Source organism: Centrocercus urophasianus, unplaced genomic scaffold, assembly GCF_019232065.1.
Source record: "Centrocercus urophasianus isolate 14NV4802_14NV808 unplaced genomic scaffold, USGS_Curo_1.0 seq_40, whole genome shotgun sequence".
Classification (NCBI taxonomy): domain Eukaryota; kingdom Metazoa; phylum Chordata; class Aves; order Galliformes; family Phasianidae; genus Centrocercus; species Centrocercus urophasianus.
The window spans coordinates 643,517-668,946 of NW_024884978.1; the positions used below are offsets into that span (position 1 = coordinate 643,517).

Here is a 25,430-nt window from a genome sequence, read left to right on the forward strand (position 1 = left end):
ACTCTCTACCTGCGGGCCCGCTTCGGTCTCAGCGCCGGGCCCGGGACCCTCTTGGGTACTGGCTACCGGGTCTACCTTCCCGCCTGGCTCCCGGGGCAGGCCCAGTCCTGTCAGCAGCACCTGGCCGCGGAGCCGGGCCCCAACCCAGCCCCGAGGTCCGGCGGGCGTCACTAGGGGGCGCCATTGGTTCGGTTGGAACGCTCTGCGCCTGCTGCTCGTGGGCTGCTTGGGGGCGCGGCTGCCATGCATGGGAAACAGAAAATCCCCTCTGGTAGCGCGCACGTTATCTTCTGTTTCCAGTCCCTGGAGGTAGCAGGAAAGCTCTGAGCGTGCAGATCCTTCCCAAGGCGCTTATTGGCTTGCTTCTGCCTGTGCTCCTGTCTGGGCTGCGTGTTTCTGATCGCAGCGCCGAGCCGCCCATCCCCGCACGTGTGTGCACGCAGTCCTAGTCAGACCTGACAGGCACACAAACAGGGCTGTTCTTCGTGTTCTGAAGGGATTTATTTGCATGGAAACCACAGGGAGCAAAGCTGCCCCGTGCAGCGGTCGGCACTGCTGGCTGCAGGGCTCAGCATTCACAGTTTGTAGCAGAGCCCGTGTCCGAACATCTGCAGCACAGACCTCGTGGTTTCCCTCCAAGCACACACAACCTACCCAGTGTCGCTGTCTGCAGTCGATCAGATCTCCAGCAGTAGCAATTAACAGGCTCCGGTCCCTTCAGAAGCAGCACAGATGTGTTGCCAGCCGGAAAAGACAACCTCCTGCCTTGGAGTTGTTCATGCTGAGTTTCTGCAGCCCTCGTGCCTGTTGCTGTTTGTGGTCACGCTTCATCTGTGACCCATCTGTTTTGTGGCCGGTGCCCTGAGTTTGGAGCAATGTTGTGCTTTTGGAGCAGCCAGCTCTCCCATGGGGACCCTCTGAGCTGAGACCAACCCGCTGGGGACCCGCTGAGCTGAGATGGGAAGAGGAACAGTGGGACTGTGGAGGACACAAAGTGTGCACTGCCCACGGTGACACTCTGGGTTTGGTGCCTTTTCTCCTCCTGGGAGGAGTCCAAGCCTCTTCTATACTTATGGTGCTCTTGCCCAGCTCAGGCACATGCACAGAAAGTCAGAAATGGTAGGAAAATTTGTTTACTTTCCTCCCACCCCCATCCACATTTCCATCCCTGTGACACAGACAGCCTGGAGCCTTTGCTGTAAGAAGGCTCAGTTCCAAACTGACACCAAGAAACATCATATTGCTACAGAGAGAAAGGCTTCAGGCAGAAATGCTCTCCATCATGTTCCAGTCACAATGTCTTACACCAGACCCACACACACTATACAGAGCACAGATACAGATACAGAGGGGTGTATGTACAGAACATGGCAGTGTGGCACAGTGCTGCTTGAGGAACCCCAGCTTGGCTAGGAAGGACTCAGCACTTAGCAGCAGCCTAAGCTCTTCTCCCCTTGCCCTGCTCAAGTGCTTTAGTTGCCTGTCAGCACAGCAGTTGCTTCCAGGCTCATGCACGCCACACATGGATAGTGAAGGGCACCCAAAGAGCTGGGTCTGACTGCTCCTGCACACTGCTTGTGGGGTGCACAGCAAAACAGAGGAGTGCAGAGTGTCTCTACAGCATCAGGGATAACAAAACCTTCTGCTGGCATGTCTGCTATATACACATATGTACAACCATCCACCCCTTCCCTCCTGACCATGCAGTACAGTGTGGGGTACTTGGACTTGGCATCCCTTGTCTCCTTCTGGTCAGGGCACAGATCCAGTCAGGCCCCCCTGGTCCCAGCTGGAGCCACGTCCTTGGTGCTCCTGGGTTTTGCTGTCCTGGTCCTGGAGCAAACAGCAGGATGAAATCTGACACGAGCAGTGTGCAGCTGGGGTTGCAGGCTGACAGGGAAGGGTAGATGTGTCTTCAGGTCAGAAAGCAGCAGTTTGCTTTTTCAGATGTAGTGATGGCAAGGTCGACTTTGAGGTCTGCTGCGCTCTTTGCCTGTGCCTTGGTGATGATCTCCCCTCTGCACAGCCCTGGCAGGGTTGGGACCAGGGGGACGCAGGCTCTCCCTGAGAGGTTGGAAATCAGCTTGTTCATAGCAAGGGCTGAAACAACCCCAGGAGCACAACACAAGCTGCAGCTTTCAGGCTATGCACCCCAGTACTCCCAGCACAAACACCATTGGTACTGCAGAGCCCCAGTGCCCTTATCTTGAGGTCCCAGGGGCTCAGCTCTTGCATCTTTCTGGAGCTGTTTTGGGGAGCTAATGCTGTTAGTGTCCCCAGCGTGCTCCCTGTTAGCCCCTTGGTGACCATGGGGCCATGTGCTGCTTAGGACTGCTCCAGCTGGGTGTAAGCAAGGCTCTGCAGGCAACGGTCTGATGCTGGCTCCTTCTCTTCTATCTGTTGAGCAGGAACAAAGGTGCTGAGGGGAAGGGGAGGGACGTGGGAACCAAGCCTGGCTCTGAGCAGCAGTGTGGATTCAGAGCCTGGGAGGTCTTGGATCCTCCATCGAGGACAAGGACAGACTTGGGGAAGCCCTCCAGAGATAGGACAGTGCAGTTTGTTAGGAAATCGTTATTTTAAAGAAGTCCAAGGCAGCTTTGGTGCTGATATCAGGAATTGTAGAGATGCAGTAAGAAGGCTGCAGGGCCAAACCCAGCCTCTCACTGCCCAGCAGGCTTTGGCTGCCAAGGGCTGGGTGGAACCAGCCACCACAGCACCAGGAGCCAGGCTCTGTCCCGGGTGCAATGTTCCTCATCTGTGTGTGGGATCGAGTGATGGGATTGAGGACAGTTTGTTTCTCATGGACGTGGGGTCACCACACAGGATAATACTACAGGACATGGGGCACTCTGCTTTCCATCACCTCCAAATTGGAACAAATCTGTTCCAGCCAGGGCAGGCGGGAGTTGTAATTAATCTTACTTGCCTGGGAATAGTCTGCATGTGAAGTGGCAGCAGAGCTGCTCCGGCACTTGCAAGATCAACCTATTTGCTCTGAAATGAACTGGGAGAGATGTCTCATTATGCCGCTGGCAGCCCTGCGAGGCTTTTCGGAGCAGATATGAGGTCAAGTTCCAGCTAAAATCAAGTGGCTGAGAAGGAAAACTTTGTTACTGACAGCAGCAACAGCGCTGCTGTTTATTAGGCAGTGATGAGCAGCCTGGAAGCAGCACACAGGGTTACCTATGGCCAGGAATGGAACAGCCCCTGCATAAGGGGAGGTGGTGGCAGGACCGGAGCGCTGCCAGCAGCACTGCAGCACTGCTGGGGGCTGCAAACATCAGGCTCTTACCTCCTCCCCTGCCTTCCTGTCACCTCTCCTGCCCCTGGCTCTTTCCACACAAATAACTCTTCTCCCACCCACCAGATATTAAGCACCCGGAGCCCAGCTGACGCATCGCTGCAGCCCTGACACTGAAGCCTTACCCTGGCAGAGGGCTGCACCAGGCTGGCAATCACACTCCAATATTTCACGGTAATGTGACAAGCTGCTCTTGTTTTAATTCCTGCGGCATCAATAGGCAGCCTGTGCTGCCGTCACTGCCTCTCGCCTCGGATTTATACCCCTTAATGAAGCTGTCGTGAGGACACGCTCAGCAAGTGACTGCCAGCAGCTCAGTGCTGAGCCCCCGCAGAGGTAAATGGTTAAAAGCAAATAAATGCTGACAGTGCCCTACGTCGCCCCAGTAACCTAAGCCCCGTTCCCAGGGGGGTGTTCTGGTGCTGGTGTCTGAGTGAACTGTGCCAGGGAGCAGGCACTGAGCTCAGCACCGAGCTCCTGTGGGGTTCTGGGACTGGTGGGGTTGCAAAGTAGGACAGGGGTGATGTGCTGGTGGGGGGGGCATCACTGCAGAAAGAAAACAGGCACAAGCTCTGCCCTGTGCCTCCCCTCCTGCTCACACAGGGCTGCCAAGGAGGGACACCATGGGACAGGGTTTGAGTGCTGAACCTGAGGCTCATTGGGGCACAGCAGATCGCTGCAAGACATTCTTGAGCAGCTGAACGCAGCGGGCAGTGCAGCCACTGGGCTCTAATTGCTGCATTTGGTGTCTGAGCAGAGCATATCAGCTCCTGGGCTTTTGCCATGGGAGGGCAAGTGCTGGGCTGAGGTTTACTGTGCCCCTGGTGGCTGGGCCAGACCCACCACCCCCTCACTGCATGACCTGCACCCCAGGGTCCCCCTTACCACGTTGGCTACAGGAGAGGCACTGGGGTCTGGATGCTCTTCTCTGCTCTTCCTGCTGGCTTTGTGCTGGAAGCCCCTGGGGAAAATGCTGTCCCCCCTCTGCAGTTACCTGCAGGACGTGCACCCCAGCAGTGACAGGGGTGGCTTGCAGTGGTCACAGCCTTGCTATTAGCAACAGGGAGTGGAGACATGAGCAGCTGCAGCCATCCCATAGAACAGACATCTCCTCCATGCATCTCAGAGGCTTCTTCTCCAGCTCAGGGCCCTCTGCTCCACCCAGTCCTTTTGGCTCAGATGAGGGTCAAGCCCTGTTGCGCCCCCACTTCCTGTCAACCATCTTCTCCATCACTCCTTCCTTTTTTATGACTTGCCTGGTCAGAGCAGTGAGTGTTCTTGGTAAACAGGCGATGTTCCCTCATGGCAGCTCCGGCCCTGGTGATCCTCTGTGCCACCACAGGGACAGGACAAGCCCACATCTCACTTGGCCGTCAGCAGCAGGATGAGCAGCAACTGCACAGCTGTACTCCAAACCCCAATGCTACTGCTGAGTAAATGCTTCCAAGAATTTCCTACTGGATTGTACAGTGGCTGCTCAGCCAGCCCGGCCATGGCTCACTCAGGAGATCAGCCTGAGGCTGATGTGAACAGATCCGAGAAGAAAAGAAGGAAAAAGGGGGAAAATCCTCCATCTGTAGAGAAAATCTGTGAGAAGGTGATGTTATGGGAGGGAGGAGGGGAGGAGCTCTGCTGCAGCAGGGAGGCTGTGGGGCTGGCAGAGGCAGAACAGAAGCACGGAGGTACCCAAAAGTGCTGGAGAGAGCTGTGTCCTCGGGGAGGCTGCCTCTGTCCTGCCATGCCTCCTCCATGCAGGACAGCTCTCTGCAAAGGAAGCAGTCAGACAGCAGCAGGGAGGCTTTGGGGGAAGAGTGGAGTAACTTACAAAGTGAATGTAAGCCCTTGTCTCCCCGGGGAGGACGTGACTGCAGGAGCTTGCTTGTGCTGCCAGGGAGCTCCCAGCAGGTCTCGGCTCCCAGTCGGCACAGCTCTGCAGTAGCACAGGCACTGTGTGCAGCACCTGTGGTCTCAGTTCCTCCCGAGGCCGCCCCCTGTGCACTCAGGTCCCAGCCCAGCCAGGCTACATTCTCCATCCATCAGTTCAGTGTGAGCACTGCCCCGGGGCAGAGCACCCAAAGCCAATTTCAGCCCCATGGGGAACACCAGGAGAACCAGCAGAGCAGTCCCAGCAATGTCTGCTGCCCACAGCGGCACTTTGGTGTTTAAACGTGTGCTGCCACGTGGGGATTCCTACAGTCTTTGTGTTCCTGGTGAGGCAGTTCCTCTTGAACCATATCCTCCACAATGCTTGAAAGCCAACCCACCAGCAGCTCGGGAACCAGCCCAGCTTAGGACACTCGGCCCATCAGGGTGTGCATCTCTGGCACTCCTGCCCGACTCCCTACATACCAGTGCTTTTGGGAGCAAGTGGGGAGAGGAGAGCGAGTGAAGGACAACCCCGCTGCCCTGTCAGATGCTTGTCTGCAGGTCACCATTGAGCAGGGTCCTTTGGGTTTCTGTGGTCTCGTTGAGCCTGGATTTGTCCTGCTTGCTGTCGCTTCGGTCCGCATCGTCCATGCCGCTGACCTTCACCAAGCAGAGGACGTTCTGAAAGCTCTTCTTGAAGTTATCAGACAAGAAGGCATAAAGGATGGGGTTGGCACAGCTGTTGGCATAACTGAGGACCACGACAAAGTCGAACATGCCCTTGAGGACGGGTGTGGGCACGATCAGGACAGAGACAGAGGAGACGTTGAAGATGTAGAAGGGGAGCCAGCAGAAGATGAAGACAGCAACCACGATGGAGACCATTCGGGTGACTTTCTTCTCAGACTTTTTCCTCTTGGAGGAGCCCACCCTGATGCCTGAGGACTTGACTTTGATAATGATGAACAAGTAGCAAAGGCAGATAATGGTGAGAGGCACCAGGAAGCCCAGGATGAAGGCGTAGATGATGAAGCCCGTGTACCACGCACCTGATTCTCCCGGCCAGATGATGGTGCAGCTACTCCTGCCGTGATTCTGCTGCACTCCAGCATAAATCATGATGGGCATGATCACCAACAGGGAGACACCCCAAACGGCCACGTTGATCATTTTGGCTGTCCTGGGCCGTCTCCACTTGGCGGATTTAATGGGGTGGACAACAGCCAGGTAGCGGTCAACGCTCATAACTGTCAAGCAGAAGATGCTGGTGAACTGGTTGATCCCATCCACCGTCATGACAATCCTGCAGATGGCTTTGCCAAAGGGCCAATGTACCAACGCAACCTGCATGGCCAGGAAGGGCAGTCCCAGCATGAACAGCTCATCAGCAATGGCCAGGTTCAGGATGTAGATGTTGGTGATGGTCTTCATCTTGGCGTAACGAAGGATGACGTAAATCACCAGCGTGTTGCCGCACAGCCCTACGATGCAGACCACAAAGTAGATGAAGGTGAGGATGGCGTTGCTGGTTAGGTCGAAGTGCTGGCCTGTGGCGTTCTGTGATGCATTGGTGGGGGCCTCTACGGAGAAGTTGTCGAATGGGGAAGCTGGAGAGAACCAGAAGGTGGTGGCGTTGGGCAGCTCGTATTCCAGATCCATGGCTCTGCTGGTTGCGGGGCACAGGTGGCTCAGGGAAAGCAAGATGTCATCTCCCCTTGCTTTGGGGATGAAGGAGAAAATTCTAGAAATTGGAGAAAATAGAAATGAAGGGATTCCTGGGGAGGATTTGCCCATCCTGCAGCCAAGCTCTGTAGAGAGATGCTCCCTGGAGGGCTTTCCCCAGCCCATCTCTGCCACCTCTTTCCTCCCCGCACAGGGAGCACAGAGGAGTCTGGTCTGGACATAACACGGCTCCTCCTGCCTCCGGAGCCCCCAGGACCCCCCGAAACCGCGACTGATGAATAAATCCCCTCTGGGTGCGACCGGCACTCGGAGCGGTGACAGAAGGGGAAAACCTCCCCTCCCAGCACGCAGCCGGCGAGGAGCCAGCGCCCAGCTTGGGAAAGGGAAACCCGAGGAGCTGCCGCTGCCGTGGAAGATGCGGGGTAGGCGGTAGCCGTGCCCGTACCCCGCTCTCCGCCGCGCCATCCCCGCTCCCAGCCGAGCTCCGCTCCCGCCGGCTCCCCGCGGCTGCAGCCCCCGGGGTCGGGTAGGGACAGCCGAGAGTCGCCGACCCCCGCTCCTCTCACCTGCTCCCACCGCCGTGCCCTTGCCCGGCCCGGCCCGGCGGGCACCGGGGAGGCGCCGGCAGCGCCCTCCGTTCCGCACCGCTCCGTTCCGATCAGCTCCGCGCTGCCCGCTCCGCCGCCGGACCCAACGCACCGGCTGCGCTCCGCCCCGCTTGGGGCGGCTCTGCGGGGCCGGGGCGGGGACAGCCCTGCCCGTGCTGCTGTTCGGTGCCGCTCGGTCCGGCCCGGTCCTGTCCAACCTGTTCGGTGATGCCCCGCCCGCGATGCCCCACCGTGCCCGCTCTGCTCTCCCGACGCTGCCCTGCCGTGCCCGCCCGGCCCTTTGCGAGGCTCGGATGAGGGATGTGGAGGTGTGTGCTGGAGCTGCTGTGCAGCAAGCAGCGTGGGATCGGGGACCCCGCAGCACCCCAGAGCGTGGGGGACTTTCCATCTTCCCATCTCTCTTCCAGCAGAAGGTTCTTCGTGCTTGGCTCTAACGATAGTGCAGAATGCTCGGTTTCTCCTGGCGCATCCGAGGTGTACAAGGAGGGGGGGGGCAGGGCACGCTGATGGCCACACCGTGACCTCACTGGGGCTTATGCTGCACTCAGAGGTGTGTGCAATTCCCAGTCTTTCTTGGGATGCTGGGACTATTTCTACCCAAGGATTTTGCACTCTGTGACCAAAGGCAAGGCGAGGCAGCTGTGTGCTGGCTTGGCACTGCCTGGGAGCGCTGGGAAGTTGGTGTGATGGTCACCCACAGCTTTGAGATGTCTGCGTGAAAGCTGGGATTCGTGCAGTACAGGTGGCAGCTGCCACAGCCTGTCCTGCTGCAGTTACCCAGTAACGGTGACTGGAGGAGAAAGACCAAAACCAGAGAGCTTTGGGTGAGATAACCCCTGCTCTGGTTTGTTTGAGAGCTTGAATGCAATTAAATAGTAACTATTCCTCCCCCCCATCTTTCCACCAGTTATCAAAGAGACAACAGAAAGCAGGAAATTAAGAGTGGCTTGGAACAAAGAGCCAGGAGCGAGGCTGCTGATTGCAGCAAGAGGGGCTGGGAGGTTCTCATTTGCACTTAGCCATTCACTTACAGAGGTGGATCCAAAGACACAGGGTCTTGGAGCAAGAACAAGAGCCATTATCAGCCTCATAAATCTTTTTGGAGGATGGAAAGATCTGCCCCTGGAATAAATGATGTGGATATTAATATCCCAGTAAAAGCAGGGAAGGAGAGAGGACGTGGAGGATGAGAGCTTGGCAGGTGCAATGGGTGCTGCCCGCTGGGGTTTTGGGTCCCACTGCGTGTGTCACCAAGCACAGCTCCTCAGTGGCGTGGTGAGATGTTGCCTGGCAGGCAGGAGGAGGGAGTGCATCGCTCTGGTGTGGCACTGAGAAGGGCTCGATGCCTTGTGACCTTTTCACAGTTGTTTTGTTTTCCCTCAGCTGCTCTGTGTGCCCACGAGGGCTGTCCTGGCTGTGCCCTTCCCCAGGAAAGCCACGGGGTTTCCATAGATCATATCCTCAAAGGCACATCAGCAGCCATCCCTACCAGCAGGAAGGGCAGCACAGAGCTTGGCTGTGTGTTTTGCGGTGCCGCCTCCTTGAATTTCCCCCCTGTGTAGGTGATGTTGCCACCTCTGTCCCTTGTGTCCCTCAGGGTGCAGCCTCTGTGCCCTGGCCCCATCGCCCTGCAATCAGCGTGCAGCCTTGGTTACCCCCAGAGCACTGAGGACTTTTCCCACCATCTCTCTCCACCTTCCACCTCCAGGTCCCATATTCAGGTTGCTCTGCAGAGTTGCTCCAGGAGGGCTGTCCCCGTCCCCTTCACCTCGTGCTGTCCCAACCTGACGCTGAGCATCACCCCGTCACCGTCCTCCTTCCTCCCCATCTAAGCAAAGTGTGGTCACCTCTGGCCCCACAGCTCAGCCCCCTCTGCCCCACTGCTGTGTGAACTCAGCCACTGAGCTCATGTTGGTTGAAACCAGATCTGATCATTGAAAAAAAAAAAAAGAGAAAAGAAATGAATGAAGTGAAGGGGCAGTGAAGGAGGGCTGATCCGAGCTGACGGCTGAATGGTGAGGGGTCAGCCGGCCGAGGCAGAGGAATGCTTGAGTCTTTTCAAGGTTCTTTTTTCCTTCCCCTTCCCTTCCCTTCCCTTCCCTTCCCTTCCCTTCCCTTCCCTTCCCTTCCCTTCTCTTTTCTTTTTTTCCCCCTCTTTCATTAGATTTAGCGTTGAATTTTGGCCTCATGTAGAGATCTGTTCCTCTGGGTGGTCCCTGGTTTGGTGAGACGCTGCCTCACCCCAGCAGCTGGTTTGGTGCTGGCAGATAAACTCCTCTTTGTCTTTCAGCTTGCCAAGTATCCACTCTGCTGAAAAGCCATTTACTGGCAGGCACGAATTTGGGAGAAATGCAAGGCCCCTTCCCACACGGCTCTGACTTCCATACAACCCATGGGAGAGGGGCAGGGGGATTACGTGACCACAAAGCAGCTTTCAAAGTCCCTCTGAGTCTCTTGCCATCCATTCCCAGCTGTTCTTTGAGGGTCATGGAAAAAAAAAAAAAAAACAACAGCGTTTGTGACCCCTGTCCTGGAAATGAATGTTGCAAAGTGCTGGGAGTGTGGTTGCCAATGGAGGGAGAGGGTGACCTGACCTTCCTCCCCAATCAGGAGGGAGGGCAGGGGGCTCCCCTGGGTGCTGTGCAGGAGGGCAGAGGGCTTGGTGTGCTCCTGCTCAGCCCTTCAGCTCCCATCATCCTTGTTCAGAATGTCTTAGGGACGCGGTCAGTGGGCGCAGTGGGGATGGGTTGTCGGTTGGACTCGACAATCTTAGAGGTCTTTTCCAGCCTTCACGATCTATATGTTGTTCTTGAAGCCTGGCCGTGCTCCTGCTGGATGTAGCAATGTGGCAGGCGGGGTCTGCAGAGGGATCAATGGGTCTGGTGGCATGCAGGTCTCTCTGCAGCCCCTGCACGAGGCTGTCCTCCTCTTCCTCCTGCTGCCTCCCACTCCTGCAGCCCTCCCTGCGGCCGGCTCCTCGCCTCCCGCCTCTCTCGTTCTCCCACTGCCATTATTTGCCTTCATAATGAGTTTATTGATCTCTGCCGAGAGTAGAAGGACTGGGCTGCACTGAAAGATGCTGCTCGCACCGGCCGTGAATCATAACGATAACTCTGGATGCTAATGAGCCTCTGGCAGCCACGGGCTGCAATCCCAGCTCCCGCCTGCGTCTCTCCCTGCTGTGCTCTGTGCTCCGCAGGGCATGCATTAAATTTAACAGTGCGTTTGGCAATAGAAATTCATGCAGCCACTCCCGTTGTTGGGGTCAGTGACACCATGTGCTGCGTGACCCCGCTGTCCCAGCAGAACACCTGCACTTTCTGGCTGTACTCCCCCAGATCTGTACCGTGTCCTTATGTCTCCCACAGCGAGCCTGAAGCTGGCAGAGAGGCATAAAGCTGTCACTCGGTGCTCTGTGATGGATGGGTGTCATCAGCTCTGACTCATGCAATGGAGATGCAGTGCCCCTGTCTGATCCTGCTTGGGGGGCAGCGCGCTGTGCCCCATCCCCAGAGGAGAGGGATGGAGCTCTCAGGAAGCTCTCATTCCTTTGGCTTACCAGTGGATCCAGATTGACTCCATGCACCGCTGTAGACACTGATGGATGTGTGCTGTGCAGCAGCCAGGCCACAAGGACACACCGCTGGCAGGGCAGTAGCACGGGGGTAGCAACAGGGACACTGGGTGTATCTGCAGATACACTCCAGATGTAGGTGCCTGTGCCATCGCTGTGCTGCTGCCACAGTGATCCCCACTGAGAGCTTTATCTGAACAAAGTGAAGGGGTTTCTGTGCTGGTCCCACTGCTTCCTGCTGCCTCTTATTGAGAGACACTGAACAGGACTTGCTGCCCCTCCTTGCTGTTTCAAATCACATTTTAGGGTCTCTGGGTCTCATCCCTTGCCAGCTCTGCCTACACACCGCCTGCACTGTCACAGTGCAGAGCAACGATGTCCCCATCCCTTACCAGCACTGGGCTGCAGGAAACAGGCATAGACGGGTGGCAGGTGGGGTCAGCCCCACTATTTTAGGGCAAGGAACGTGGTTGCCTGTGCACGTCACTGGGGAAGGAAGGTGTGAGCTGATTTTGTTGGTGTTTCTGCAGAGACTGACTGTTCCCATTGCCCAGGGCTCCCTGCTTGTCCCCACACAGGGATAGCCCTGCTGGTGTCCCTCGGCCCTGCCAGCTGTCCCCACCCCATGTACCCTCATCATGGCTTGCTGGGAACCTGGGGCTGTGGGCGGGAGCTTTGTGTGCTCGGTCCTCACATCCCTCCCTGCTGGCACCTCGTGCCACATCTGCCTTGTTACAGCAGCTAATGAAGGATGCAGGCAATTATGGGGAAAATTGATTAAATCCTAAATCAGAGAGGTTTCTAATGGCCTCGACCTTCCCCAGCTGCAGCAAGGGAGGCTGATCAAAAACTGTTAAAAGATAAGCACTAATGAAGAAGGATGGTGGTGTGGAACTCAGTGCATCCTGCTGCTACCTATGGTGCAGCACACATTGGTGGCACCGGGATGTGCTGAGCACAGGGGATGGGGTGCGTCTGCTTTTGGTGTAAATCCCAATCCCTGGGCTGCTAGGGTTTAATCGTTCCAAGGGAGGGATGCTCATGAGGCTGCTTCAGCCCTGGGATGGGGGGACGGATGATGGTGGATGGGGAGGTGCTTGCTGGGCTGTACTGCAGCAGGGGGAGGAGGTGTGCCGGTCTCTGGGGTGCAGCCCGAGCAGGATGTCAGTGAGCAAGACGTTAATGAGCGAACAGCGGGACTGATGGAGCTGCACACACCGAGCTGAGCGCGGGGTCTCGCTCGGGTGCTGCTCCTCCCTCGGTGTGAGGGGAGGGGACACAGCCTGGGGACACCCCGATGCAGGGACCTGGAGCCCTGTGTGACATGGGAACACAGCACGTGGGTGGCACTCGGTTCGGGGAGGCTCCTAATGGAACAGCCCCTGTCTGTTCAGCTCTTTATTTTTCCCGAGAATCGGGTTAATTCTGCCTTCTTCCTCCGTCACCTCGGTGCTCTCCCACGCCCGCCCGCGCCGCTCCACCCCCACCTTGCCGCGCCCGCCCGCACAGCCGCTGACGGCCCGCCCCCGCCGCACTCCTATTGGCGGAGAGCTTGGAGTGGGCGGGGCGTCGACGGCGACACGTGTGCCGGTACCAGGAAGTGGCGCGGGGCCGCAGCCGGGGTTCGGGGCTGGACGGTGAGTGGGGCCGGGCCGTGCGGGGCTGTGCGGGTCGGGCCGTGCGGGGAAGGGACCTGGAGGTGCCGAAGAGGTTTAGGATTGTGAGAGTCTGTGGGGTTGGGGCCTGGGCGTGAGGGGCTGCGGGCTCCGGGCTTTGGGTCTGGGGGTTTCAGACCTCCGGCCTTGGCTGGCGGCTGTGGGCCTGGAGCGCGGAGGGCTGGCAGCCGGTTCGTGGGGTGTGGAGGGGGACGGTGTGGGGGCTGTGGGGCTCCGCAGGCGCTGGGGACACAGGTAGGGAAGTTGGGGATGTCCTTCTGCTTGGGGCCGGGTAGCTGACCGCGCTGGGGCAAGGCTGACACCTGCTGGGGGCTGGGAGGGCACTCTGAGCCCCCCGAGGGGGGAAAAAGAGACAAAGGTGTGTGTGTGTAAAAATATATGTTTATCCCTATATGGCCGCATTCTTAGCGAGCCTGTCTGTTACAAACTAGTTGCAAGTCTGCAACCCAGGTGTCCTGGCTGTCTTTAGCCACTAGCTGTGGGTTTTGAGCCATGCTGTGGTGCCCATTCCAGGGATGATTCTTTTCCTGCTGTCCTGGCTGTCCTGTAAGGATGTTTGTCTTTGTGATGCCTGTAGGATGGGTTTTTGGCACAAAGAAGTGGGGTGTGAGGCTTGTGTCTGGGAGCTGCCAGGGGATGTGGGCCGAGCTGTGCTCAGTGAGGTGTTAGGTTGATCCCTGTGTTCTTCCTGCTCCTCAACGTGCACGTGAGGTCATGCTGGAAGAGCTTGCGTGGGAGCTGGGCTCGTGCTTGCTCCAAGCAAAACACCCTCCAGACTTGGGAGATGCTCCAGTGGGTGGAGGATGCCATTCCCTGCCTGGATAGGGCTTCTGCTCCCTGGGTCTGAGCCCAGCGTTGGCTGTGTGTAGGGTTGGACCTGCCTGTAATCTCTGCTCTATGTTTGGGTTAAATTGCAACAAGAAACGCAGAGATCGAGGGCACACAGCTCAGTGAGCTCTGTCCCTTGAGTGAGGGGCTGAGCTCCCCCATCAGCCAGGCAGTGACACGTGGGTTGTCCCACATCCTTACACTGCAGGCTTCTCCTGATCCTCCCTGTCTTTCCTAGGCTGCCGCTCCCTGTGCACTCAGCATGATCCCAGGGCAGGGCCCGGTGCTGCAGGCGGTGCTGGGGACCCTCCTCACCTGGGGGCTGACAGCTGCTGGCTCAGCACTGGTGTTCATCTTCTCCAGTGGGCAGGTGAGTACTGGGCAAGGGCTGCACTCGGCTCACAGGCAGCTTTGGCAGTTGGAACCTGAGCAGAAGGGACTTTATTTTGGCCCTGAGTGGTCCTTGGGCTGGCGGGGAAAGAATCCAGCTTGTTCCTCTCCTGTGTGCCAGCACAACAAAGGAGGAAATGAAATTCTCAACCCTGGGCTGTGGTGTTGGGGGCAGAGCAATGGGCTTTTTCCCCTCTGCTGTGTGATGCTCAGAACAAGCAGAGCTCTAATCATTAAGTTATTTCATATTCCAAAATTGGAGACCCCATCCCCCGCTGTTGTGTTCAGAATTGCTGTGATGGATTTATTATTTATGTCTCTCTCTTGTGATGATTTATTCAGGAGCGTGCTGCAAAGTGAGATTCCCTTTGCAGCAGCACGCTGCTTTTCTTCTTGGGGGAGGGCAATGTGCTAAAGGAGAAAAACTGCTGTGGGTGAAGCAGGCAGGGTACGTGCTGGGCTACAGACTAATGGCTTTGTTTGTAGCAGCACGTTGGTAGAGGAGTAAAGACCTTCAAGGGAGGGGAGATGAATGGCAGTGGTGTACAAATGGCTTCTAGTTTGCCCCCTACATCCTTGGGGTGATCACAGGGCAGCATTGGTGAATTGGCACATGAAGTTGTTGCCAGGACAGCCCTCAGGCTCTGGGTGACACTGGAGGAGACACCTCTGCTCCAGGAGGGTGGCTGCAGGGCTGGATACTGAAGCACTGCATGTTGTATGACAGCGTGGCAATTGCTTGGGTTGCAAAAATGGGAAGAAGAAGAAAGTCACCTTAGTGTGACACCAGCACAGCTGCCTCCTCTCCGTGTGTCTTTGTGGTGTGGCTGCACTCTGCCTCTTGTGCCCTTAGTAAATGCTGTGCTTTGTGTTCGTTTTCTTGTTTCAGAGGCGGATCCTGGATGGGAGCCTGGGCTTTGCTGCAGGGGTAAGTGCTGCATCCTCGTCCTGCTCACTGCCTCCATGTGCTTTCTCATGCTGACATCTCTGCTGCTTCTCTGTACATCGTTTGGTTACTTGCTGCTGTTAGCATCCCTTGGTGCTTACCTGCTGCTCTGCTGTGGCAGCAGAGGGGCATGGTGCAGTGCTGGCTGGGGGCACGAGGGTGCCAGCTTTGGGGTTATGCTCTTTTCACCTCCTTGGGCTCCTGAATTCTTTGTCCTGGAGCAGTTCAGTTGGACTGGAGAACTCTTGTCCTGCGGGCTAGTGTGTATAACTCGCTTCTTGCTGTCCTGCTGAGCTAGAGTGCTTAAAATCCTGGAGAATAAAGGCAGTGAAGCCTAAATCAAGGGCATACAGTAAACGTAGTGCTCACTAGGTCTTGAAGGAAGAGGTGAAACTGTGGCGTCAGTTGTGGTTTGATGTTGTGCTGGGGCTTGTGGATGTAGAATGTCTCCCACTGCCCAGACTCTGGGGTGTTTATGAGCAAGTGGAGGCTCATTCAGACTCAATAAATCACATTTGTTTTCTATGTCTGAGAGCTGTAGATGTTCTCTGGCTGCCGGTGCTTGGTGGACGGCGCTGCTTTTCCCTGCAGTGCTGGTGTGTCTTGGCGACCTGCTGAAACACCAACCTGTCAGCACCCGAAGGCTTTAGGAAGGCACTTCAACCCTGGTAGGAAGCCCTGAGGAATGCTCTTGGCATCGATGGGATGTGCTGTGGGAGCTGGCTGTAAAGAAGGATTTCAGGAGTGGTTTGGCTGTAGGTGTCTGGACTTCCCACATGCTGTCAGATCCATTGCTGTGTTAGCAGAGGTTGGATGCAGCTTCTTGCTGCCCAGTCCAGTGCTGCCTCCTTCTGCCCAGTGCGTTCCTAGTGTCCTTGGACACTGAGCAAAGGGCTCAGCCAGAGCCCTCTCTCTCACTGTGTCCTGGCTCTGTTATCTGGCACCTGGAGCAAGGAAGATGCTGCCAGGTTTCAGGATGAAGCAGGAGCCTGTCTGTTGCACAGGGTGTAACTGCTAGCACTGATGCTGTGTGTCGAGCAGGGCTCTTTGCTATGTGTGTATTCCACTGCAGCCCTGTTGATCAAGGTGAAGTTTGTTTACAGCCCTGGAGATGACAAGCTTTCCTCTGTTCCAAATGCTTGAGTCAAACCCAGCTGCGCTGGGGTCAGGAGGAGCTGCACCCATGCCTAGGCAGGTAAGGTGAAGCTCTGCAGAACTTGGTTTGCTTCCTATCAGGTTTTTCTGGAACATATCAGTTACCTGCTAGTGATGTGAATAATTCAGGTAGTCTGTTGCAACAAATTCTTGGGTCATCTTTTATAAATTAATCACATGCTCTAGGAATTGCTTGTTCTGGAGCTTGGCTCCAGTGCTTGATTTCTGAGCTGCCTTGTTCCTACAAGCAGCTCATCTGCAAGTCAGGGAGGTGCTGCCAGGTGCTTCCTGCTGTCTCCATCCCGTTCAGCTGTAGCTCTTCTGTCCCCATCTGAGGAGGTACCAGGATGTGCTATGGGTGCTGCTGCCTTCTGGCAGCTGCTGTGTTAGCTCCAGTGCTGTCACTGAGTCATCCCTGCGTGGCAGAGGTGTGGCTCAGCCGCAGAGCAGATGTCCTACAAACACTGGCTGTTCCATGGCTTTCTTGCATTTGCTGGGAGCAGGGAAGGGAAATCTTCCTGAGAGCACTGCAGTATCTGAGGGGGAACACCATCAGGGCTGCAGGGTCCTGCTGCTGGAAGCATTGCTACCAGCTGTGACTCGTGGCTGTTTATGGGTTGCTGGTTCTGGTGAGCTGCCCATGCCAAGCACGAGCTGTGCAGCCCTGCTCTGGTGCCAGCGGCCCCTGGGGAGGAGGTGATGGTAGCACTGCACCTTTTGGGAGCAGCTCTGCACCCTAGGGCTGAGTGCTTGGCAGCACTGACGTGGCAGAAACACTGGAGCTTGGATCTTTGTCGTTTCTGTTAGATTTGTTCCAGATGTGCCCGTTGCACTCTGCCTTTTGTCTGCTAAGGGACCAAAGTGCCTCCTTCCAGAGGTTGCACTTAACCCCACACCTTTAAACTGCCCCCATGCCAGTGGGGGCTACCCCAAGTAACAGAACCCCATCCAAGTCCCAGCCAGGCTTTGCTCCTTGCAGCTGGGCAGTGCTGTAAGACCCTTTCTGGCCACGCTGGTGCCCTTCCAGCAGAGGAGAGCAGGCAGTCCGTGGGTGCTCTGTGCATCCTGACTGTGGGGAGGAAGAGCAGGATGTGAGCAGCCTGTTCTGAAAGCTGTTTGTGCCGTTCTCTCTCTTCTGCCCTGAAAAAAAATGTTTCTTCAGACAGTGATCAGGGACTACTTCTGCTGTAAGGAATTTCTGCTAAACGCCGTCTCTTTGATGTAAATCTCCTGCCAATATATACAGGCTGTGTCTCCGAGTGCTGGAATAGAGAAAGAACTGAATTGATCTGTGGTGCGAGCTCTGAAATCTGGGCTGTTGGGTTTCTCTGCATTCCCCTGTGCTCTGCTGGAGCCAGCAAACCTCCTCGCCCCGTGTGCTGCATGGCTTCTAACTGCACCGCTTTGGTGCTCAGCTCCATGTCCCTGGAGCCACTGATAGGGCTGCTGGGGTCTGTGCCGTGCTCTCCAGGGCCAGGCTTGCTTGTGAGATGGGTCACAGCAGTAATTGTGTCCTGCGGGTAACAATTTCCCTGCCTGCGTCTTGGGAGCCTTCATTGTGAAGTATTGAGAATGAAGTCAAGACTTCTCTGCCACTGCTGGCTGAGCCAGGAGGTCAGGGATGGGGACACTCGAGTGACTCGAGGTGGATGATCCGGTGTGGCTGGGGACCTGGGGAGCCACAGCTCACCCTGCAGGTCCACCTCTGCTCTGGGGGGAGCAGGTGCAAACTGGAGCCTGTGCTCACATTGCTGTGCTGCCCCGAGCTGGGGCATAGCCACAAAGTGAAGCACGTTGGCTTCACCCCTTTGGTGTGGCTGTCTGTGCTGGGTGGCACGTGTGGAGGTGCAGTGAAGGGGATGCTCGGCTGCTTCCACCCCATTGCTGCTGAGCACCTGGCTGTTTGTCTGCCTCAGTTCCCTCCATGCAAACCATGGATAACAGCGGGTTGGGCACGCAGAGGCGGTGCGTTTCCATGGAGACCAGGCTTTGCTTATTGGGGCAGCTGATGTGGAATTCTGGCTTTTCTCTTAAATCTGATGTTCTTCAACCAGGCCTTTTTTTCTGAAACGTCCCCTGTTATCTCAGCGTTGTCCTGGAGGTGCTGTGCTATCTGAACATCAAGGGGCTGATGCCCATATGAATGCTAGCAGTCCTCATCCCCTGCGTGGCTGTTCCTTTTATTGGGCTGCGGTTTGATTTCTTTTGTCCCAGGTGAAGCAGAAAAATCATGAAGACGTGCTCTTTACGCTGTACCAGATGAGTCTGGCAATGAATATTCCCTTTCAGTGCTGCTTAAAACAGCATGGGTAATTTACACAGGTCTGCTGAGGCTGCTGCTTGTTGCTGGAGCCTTAATGAAGTCAGGCATGGAAGTCCACTGGGGAAGCGTCCTGCCAATCTCTTGCCTTGCAGTTCTCTTTCCTGTTTTGTTGGGGGGAATCTCCCTTCAGGTCCTCCCATCCGTGTGCCATTCATGGGGCTGCTTCCTCCAAGGCTGTGCTCCCACTACAGAAGCATGATGCCAAGAAGAATCCTGCAGAGAATGCTTTAATTTTGACACGAGTGTGGTTTCGGGTGGCTGTGCCCAGCTGTGGCACTGTGGCACCCTGCTTGGGCTGGGGAGGGGAAGTGCAGAGCTGGGGCTGCAGTGTTCTGGGGAGCTTTGGGGGCTGAGTCCTCCCCTGGATGGAGATGCTGGTGCTGGTGGGGAGCTGGCAGTGTTATTGTGGTTGTGGACTGGCACGTTTTGGGCTGTTTCCCATCAGTAGGAGGAAACAGGTCTGGCTTCACTCATTTTCCCTGGTGCCAGGCTGTCCTGGTGTGAGGCATTCGGGTTCTGAGCCCACGGGAACCCCTGCTTTTCAGAGCTCAATCTTGTGTCAGCTCAATTTCAGCTGTGGAAAAGTCTTGCACTGCTGCTGTGGAGGTACAAAGCAAGGGAATGAAACCAAACCCACCCTGCACATGTGTTCCATGCTCCTGGCTGAGAAGACCTGCTGTATCTGGATGTGCTGGCTGCTATAAGGAAAAGCTGGGCTCCCTGCAGCCTGGGGGTGCTTTAGGTGCAAAACTGCCTTCTGCTGGGCCTCCTCCTCCCCATCCTCCCTTTGTTTTCCCAAAGCTGGTGGCTTTATGGTGTTGTTGCAGCTCAGCTCCAGAGCACGAAGGCTCTGCTGAGGGTTTGGCAGGAGCTGTGCGTGCCTGTGCCAGCCTGGTGCTGGGCTCCTGCTCCTGTTGGAGCTGAGCAGACCGCTATGCACTGCCAGCAAATGCAGTGGGAAGGCTTTGTGCAGAACTTATCCTCTGTGGGAATGGCTTCGTGCTCTATTGATCTGAGCTGGATGCAGGCAGGGCTTTCTCTTGAGTGCACGGTGCATGCTGGAAGGGGAGATCATGCTCTCTTATTTTTGCTTTAGGTGCTCCTTGTCCTGTAATGCTGTGGTGGTTGTATTCTGTCTCTATGGGGGGGATCCTGGGCTCTGTGCAGCCATAACCACTGTGTGCCAAAGGAGAGCGTTGGTGACCCTGGGAGTAGGATGGGAGGTCATCTGAGTGTCCCACGACTGAAATACCATTGCCATTCTTTCTAGGGCGGCTGTAGAGGTTCACTGTCATGCTGACAACCTGGGCACAGAAATGAATCCCTTCTCCTTCCTGAGCAAACCCAACCTCTCAGTGCAGCCCAGCGCTGCTCCTTGAGCTTGGTGAGGTTTGGGCAGCTTAAAGCTGTGCCTTGCTCCTCTGGGGGCTGCACGCAGCAAGGCTGTGGGAGCTCTGATGCTGACTTCAGTGGTAAAGGGATTTGGAGGCTCAGCTGTGTCAGCCTTCTGCTGCACGTGGGGAATGATATCTTAACATAAGATGACAATATAATTCTGCAAAGCCTTTCCCAGTGTTTCCATGTTGGGGTGTGTTGTTGTTTTTTTAAAGGAGGTGGCATTTGAAATATGAAGTTTGACAGCTGTGGTTAAGTCTGACATGACAGCCTGCTTTCTTCTTACTCATAGAGAGCTGAGATTTACACAATCCCTCAGGGACTGGTATCTACAGCAATAGGCATCTCACTCCTTCTTTAAAAATGATTTAAAGTGGGGTAATTCATTACACACCTCTGTTCTGCAGGAGGATGCTCATACAGCAAGAGCAAGCTGGGCAGGACCTCCTCTGAGCACCATGCAGCTGGCAGAGCATCCCATAGATCCTGTGGGGTGGAGAGCAGCATCCCACAGCATCCCCACTGGTGGAGGATGGAGACCCTGGGAAGATTGCTCCCCCATGGTCTCTGTCCTCATCCCAGTGACACAGACCCATCTGTGCTGTGGGAACAGTGGGCATCCAGCTGCTGCCTTTGCTACCTCTGCTTCACATCTCTTCCCTGCCCCCCCTGTATTAAGCCTGGCTTTTGGATAGAAACTAAATAATCATTGAGCCCAATGGGGTCATTCCCCAGTGCTGGTCCCAGGTGAGCTGCAGCGTTGTTGCTGGGGCTGGGCTGGTGATTTCCAATTAACCCAGCCCAGTGCGTCATGCAGCAAAGCAGAGGAAGAGATAAGGGGATAAAATACACATTGGTGATAGGTCCTTTAGTATAAGCTGGTGGAAGCGGTGCCTTGCTTGGCTTTCTGTTCTCTAATCTGGGAAACACCCAGAGCAACCAGCTGTGACAGAACCTGCCCTGCTCTGGGCTGGGTTGGAAAAACCCCACAGGTCCCAAATTCTATTTTTCTGGGATAGTTCCTTCTCCTTTCCAGGTGCTGCTGCTAAACACTAAGCAATGCACAGAGCTCTGCTGGGATCTGTGCCCAGAGCAGGCAGTGCCTGGGTGCTCCCCAGGGATAAGGGAGGTTTTCCTGCTCTGCAGCTGCTGAATTCCCCAGAAAATTCCCCTAACCATCTCATGTGCTTCGCTCACTGTTTTAGGCTTGAGACAACAAAAACACTCCTGGTTCATACTGATGGAAAATCCTTCCTTCTCCATCCTTGAGTTGGGCTGGGATGCTGTGTATGTTGGTGGGGCTGGGTTACAGTGGCCGCACTGCTTGCGTGGCCGAGCGCATCGATGCCCATGGGGGACTTCGGTTCTCAGCCTATGGGAGCAGAGCAGCGTGGTCCCCATGCTCTCACCACTCACCTTCTGTCTCCTAGGTCATGCTGGCTGCCTCCTACTGGTCCCTCCTGGCCCCGGCTATTGAGATGGCCGAGCACTCTGGCAGCTTTGGAGCCTTCGCTTTCGTCCCCGTGGCCGTGGGCTTTGCTCTGGGAGCAGCTTTTGTTTTCTTTGCTGACCTCCTCATCCCGGTGCTGGTAAGTGCACTCCCAAGGCTCTGCCTGCTGCACACCATGGGGCTGACCCAGTGCTGCAGCCACAGCTGGTGCCAGTGTGCTCTGGGGTTGCTGTTTGGGGTAGAAACGTGTTCCTAACCTCAGTGTAACATTCCTGTTTCCTGCAGTGTGGGGTTCGTGGAGCTGAGCGGGGCACTGCTCGCAGCAGGCTGTGGGGTGGGTGCAGGAGTTGTGCACAGACAGCAGTGGAGCAATGCTGTTGGATCTGCTGGTAGTCCCAGGCCACGAAAACTCGTGTACTTTTGCATCCTCTGTGCTTCCTTTGGATTCCACTGTGACAGAAGCCAGATACAGGCTGTTTTCTATCACAGATCTAATGAAACTCTCTTTTCCCCAAGACTCTGTGGCTCTGCCTGTGCTGAATGCAGCTTTGGGCTGTCTGTGCTCTTTCCTTTTTGCTTCCTTTATTTTCCACGCTTCTGCTTTTGTTCTTTTCACTGGCAACACTTCACAAACAGCTCAGGTGTGACCTTCTGTTTCAGCCCAGAGGTTTAATTTGCAGAGCTGCCAGCCCTCTCAGCATCTCAGAAGTGAATGAACCACCCTACTGTCTAAGAGTATTATTAAAAAAAAATAAATAAATCAGAAGGTCTGCTGGAGCTTCTACAGCTGAAAACCTACAAACGGCTTCATCTGAAAGGATGTTATCAAAACCCTCCAAACAGATTATTAAAAAAAAAAAAAAATCGATTATTTTAGTGCAAGTAGGATTATTTGTGATGAGGAGCATGAGATGTTCCCTTTGAGGAGTGGCAGGGCTGGTGGTTGTGGCTGTGTCCATGCCTTTGCATTTCAAGCCTCCCCTAACAGGCACAGTCAGATGGGCCAGGTCTCTCTCTGCCTCCTCCTGGTGCTCCCAGAAACGGTGCTGTGCCCTGGGGCTGTGTGCCTTTGCTCAGCACCTCTCAGCAGCAGCACTGTGCAGAGCTGAGGCTGCTGGCCCTGCCGTGCAGCATTGGGGGGGTGTCAGCAGCAGGTCTGTGCCTTTTGTGTCTGCTCTGTGCAACCTGAGGTCTCCAGCACTGGTTTGCCTTGGCTGCATAGTGCTGCTGTGTTTGATCAGCTGTCTGATGCTGGTGTTTCTCAACAGAACAGACAAACAGTTGCATCATGAAGCCTGCTCTTTCCTGGTGGCTTTGTGCTGGTGTGCATTTTGAAATGGGAGTGTGTGTAGGGGTGGAAGAGCACTGGGGCATGAAATTCTTGTGTTGTAAAGAGCAGGATGACCAGGGACAGTGCCAAGCGTGTTAGAAACACGTTGGTCTTGCTGGGGCTCAACGTCCAGCCCAGTCCTGATGGGAGAAGAGCTGCTGCTCCTGCTCAGCTCTTTGTGCTTCCGTGAGCTCTTCACCAAGCCTTGCTTCTTTCTACATCACTTAGCGTCTTGCAGTCTTGATTTTTATTTCTTTTCTCCCTCCTCTTGGAATCAGGAGACAGAGGCATATTGAGGAGAGCAGCGGGCACCCAGCCCTGGGCAGGAGGAGCCGTTTCCATACGCAGCTCTGGCACAGAGCCCTGCCCACCCCCGGCTCCCCTCCCTCATTGCTGTGCTGTATAGCAACGGGTCCTAAAAGCTTTTAATGACTCCTTATCACCCCAGAGCTGCTCCCAGGTGGGGAGCACTGCCTCGCTCCCCCCGCAGCTGGCAGCAGCTCTGTTGGTACCCGGCTGTTTGCTCAGCAGCAGTGCTGGGGGAGGGATGGGGGGGGGGGTTTAAGCCAAGACAAAGTGGTTAATGATGCTGAACAGCTGTAGTCATTAAATTCCCTACAAAAGACAGATTTAATCTATTACATCTTTACTGTTCACGGCTTCCCTGTGGGAAGGCTTTAGTATGTTTGCTTGTCTGTTAGCTGAGTCTGTAGAGCTGGCAGAGAACAGCAAGGTGTGACACGGTGTTTGGGTGCGCTTGGGGAGCGTGACCTTTGCAGAACAGACCTCAGAACCCTGAACAGTGGGCATCTCCTTTATGCTACTAACCACCTCCTTCCACGTCATATTTAGCAGAGCTGATTCTGCAACAGGGTGTTGTTGTACCTTCAGGGAATACCTTACCCTTACTGAGTGACCTGCCTGCTTCTTTCTTCTCCTGGCCCTGGTGATGCTGCAGCAACTTCCTCCTTCCTGTGCTGAATTCTAACATTATTCCCACTTGGTGATGTTCTGAGGGGCAGGTGGTGGGGTGAGGAGCTCTCCCCTGTGCACAGAAAGCACCGGGGCTAAGGATAACAATCAGAGCCTTTGAAGGAGGACTGGCTTAATGAAAGCTGTGTGTTGGCACAGCGCTCTGCACAAAGGGTCCCCGAGGCCGAGTGGCTGCCTTTGGTCTGCAGTAGCACATAAGAACACTGGAATTAAGGAATATTATTCTCATCCTTCAAATCTGTCTTGCAGCTCTGCTGACTTTGCTGCCTTCTGGTGTGCGTGATGTGTTGTGCTTCCACCTTTGGGTTCTTGCTCTGGCCTTACTCTTCCCAAAGGAATTCTACAGGAGTCTGAAAGAGGCAGCCAGCTCTGCCCCTCGTCTTCAAACACTCCCTGGCTGCTTTTGCTCCTAAATCTTTGCACGCATGCATGTGTTTTCTTTCATCTTCAAGCTGCTGGACGCTGACAGCCTCTTTACAGCCAGGTCAGCAAGCCTCAGGCGGGGGCTGCAGGCAGTCCCAGTGCCTATTACTGCTCTTGTGTCCAGGTGGGTGTATTTGGAGCACAGCCTGTGTTAGAGCTGTGGCTTGGAGGAGCTCTATTGCTTTTTCCTTTTCTGGATCACTGCTCTTTAAAGGCTCCTTTGAGGGAGTGAAGCTTGGTGCTGGTGGAACAGGGAAGATGGTACAATTCAGGGAAGGGAGAAAAAATGCATCTGGAGATAAAAATTACTGCAGGGCTCAGACCCTCGTGGGCTGCGTCACCCCAATGTGCTGCTGTGTCTGTCCTTCCCATTAACCACGACGTTCCTTCCGCTGCCCGGCTGCATGACATCCTCCCTGCTTTGGGGTCATCATGCTAAATAGGATAATGATGCTTAATCACCTTCGTCTCCTTTACCTCAAGGCTTGTGGGGCTGGAAATGTCGGGTAGACTTCTGTGCTATGCTGGGGTCTGGGCGTGTGAAGGGGATGTGAGATGGGCAGCAGCTCATGGGTACCCTGCCAGGGAGCTGTTGGGTACCCAGCCATAGCTGGAGCAGTGTTTGGGTAAAGGATGAGTGGAGAGAGGCTGTTGTTCCACCCTGGAAATACCTCCTTGATCGAATTTTTTTTTATTTTCTTGCCAGCTAGATACAGGGTTTGTTTTTTCTGACTGCAGGGTAAATCAATAAAGCTGCATGTGATGGGTGGAGCATTCCTTAGATTTACAGTAAATAGTATCTAAAGTGGCTTTTAAAAGCCTTTCTCCTGGGTTGGCAGGTGCTCTGTGAGAGGAAGCTGCATGGTGGAATTGTGCTCAGCACCTGGCTGATGTCTCTTACCTGATGTGGGGCTTCTCACGCTGCTCTGTGCAGCTGTGTGGTGGCTTGATGGGCAGGTGGGAGTGTGAGGAACTTGGCCTGGGGTCAGTGAGGGAGGAGTGAGTGTGTACATGGGGTAGCAAGGGCCAGATGCCATTAACTCCCCTGGTAGCAGAGCAGTGCTGTGCTCCTGCCCCTCATCCACGTGTTTGTGAGCGCTGCAATGGGGTCTTGGTGTGTGCTGGCCTGGGTGAGCACAGCAAAACCAATGATGCGTGTGAGCTTTTTTTAGAGTCTGTTGTGGGATCAAGCACTTTGCATGGTGAATTTTAGGCTATTTCTGGGAGCACTCTTGGGAAGGACTGGAGAACTCAGTAAACAGACATCCCAGGGACGCTGTCCCTCGTAGTAATGATGGTATCTGCAGTTTGGCTCTGGATGTGCCTGAAGGAGGTATGCATTGCTTCCCAAATCCCTGCCAGCCCCACAGCAACGGTGCAGCTCTCCTGTGGGATCTGTGTGGGGCCAGGGCTGATGGCTTTGTTATTCCATGTGGTGGGAGGGGTTTGCTGGGGCTCATCACCAGCATCAATTTATAAACAGAATAAA

The 25,430-nt window shown here is 55.3% G+C and overlaps 2 protein-coding genes across 3 annotated transcripts in view; one reads left to right on the plus strand and one right to left on the minus strand.

Moving 5' to 3' along the window:
• Positions 1–1,155: 1,155 nt before the first annotated feature.
• On the minus strand, positions 1,156–7,460 carry SSTR2 (somatostatin receptor 2). Of its 2 annotated transcripts, XR_006171138.1 has the most exons (3): positions 7,417–7,460; positions 4,187–6,908; positions 1,156–2,397 (listed from the first exon to the last, which is right to left on the minus strand). XR_006171138.1 is itself a non-coding variant. In XM_042832989.1 (2 exons), exon 2 carries the CDS (start codon positions 6,824–6,826, stop codon positions 5,711–5,713), a length of 1,116 nt encoding a protein of 371 aa, XP_042688923.1. In that variant the 5' UTR covers positions 6,827–6,908; positions 7,417–7,460; the 3' UTR covers positions 1,156–5,710. The 2 variants fall into 2 exon arrangements, 1 of the variants encoding a protein (XP_042688923.1); XM_042832989.1 differs by having other exon boundaries at positions 1,156–6,908.
• Positions 7,461–12,402: 4,942 nt separating this feature from the next.
• The window catches only part of SLC39A11 (solute carrier family 39 member 11), a 60,051-nt gene continuing 47,023 nt past the window's right edge, over positions 12,403–25,430 (plus strand). The window contains exons 1-4 of the mRNA XM_042832800.1: positions 12,403–12,669; positions 13,775–13,906; positions 14,816–14,854; positions 21,176–21,334. Coding sequence (XP_042688734.1) covers positions 12,403–12,669; positions 13,775–13,906; positions 14,816–14,854; positions 21,176–21,334 — 597 coding nt within the window. The remainder of the gene's footprint in view (positions 12,670–13,774; positions 13,907–14,815; positions 14,855–21,175; positions 21,335–25,430) is intronic.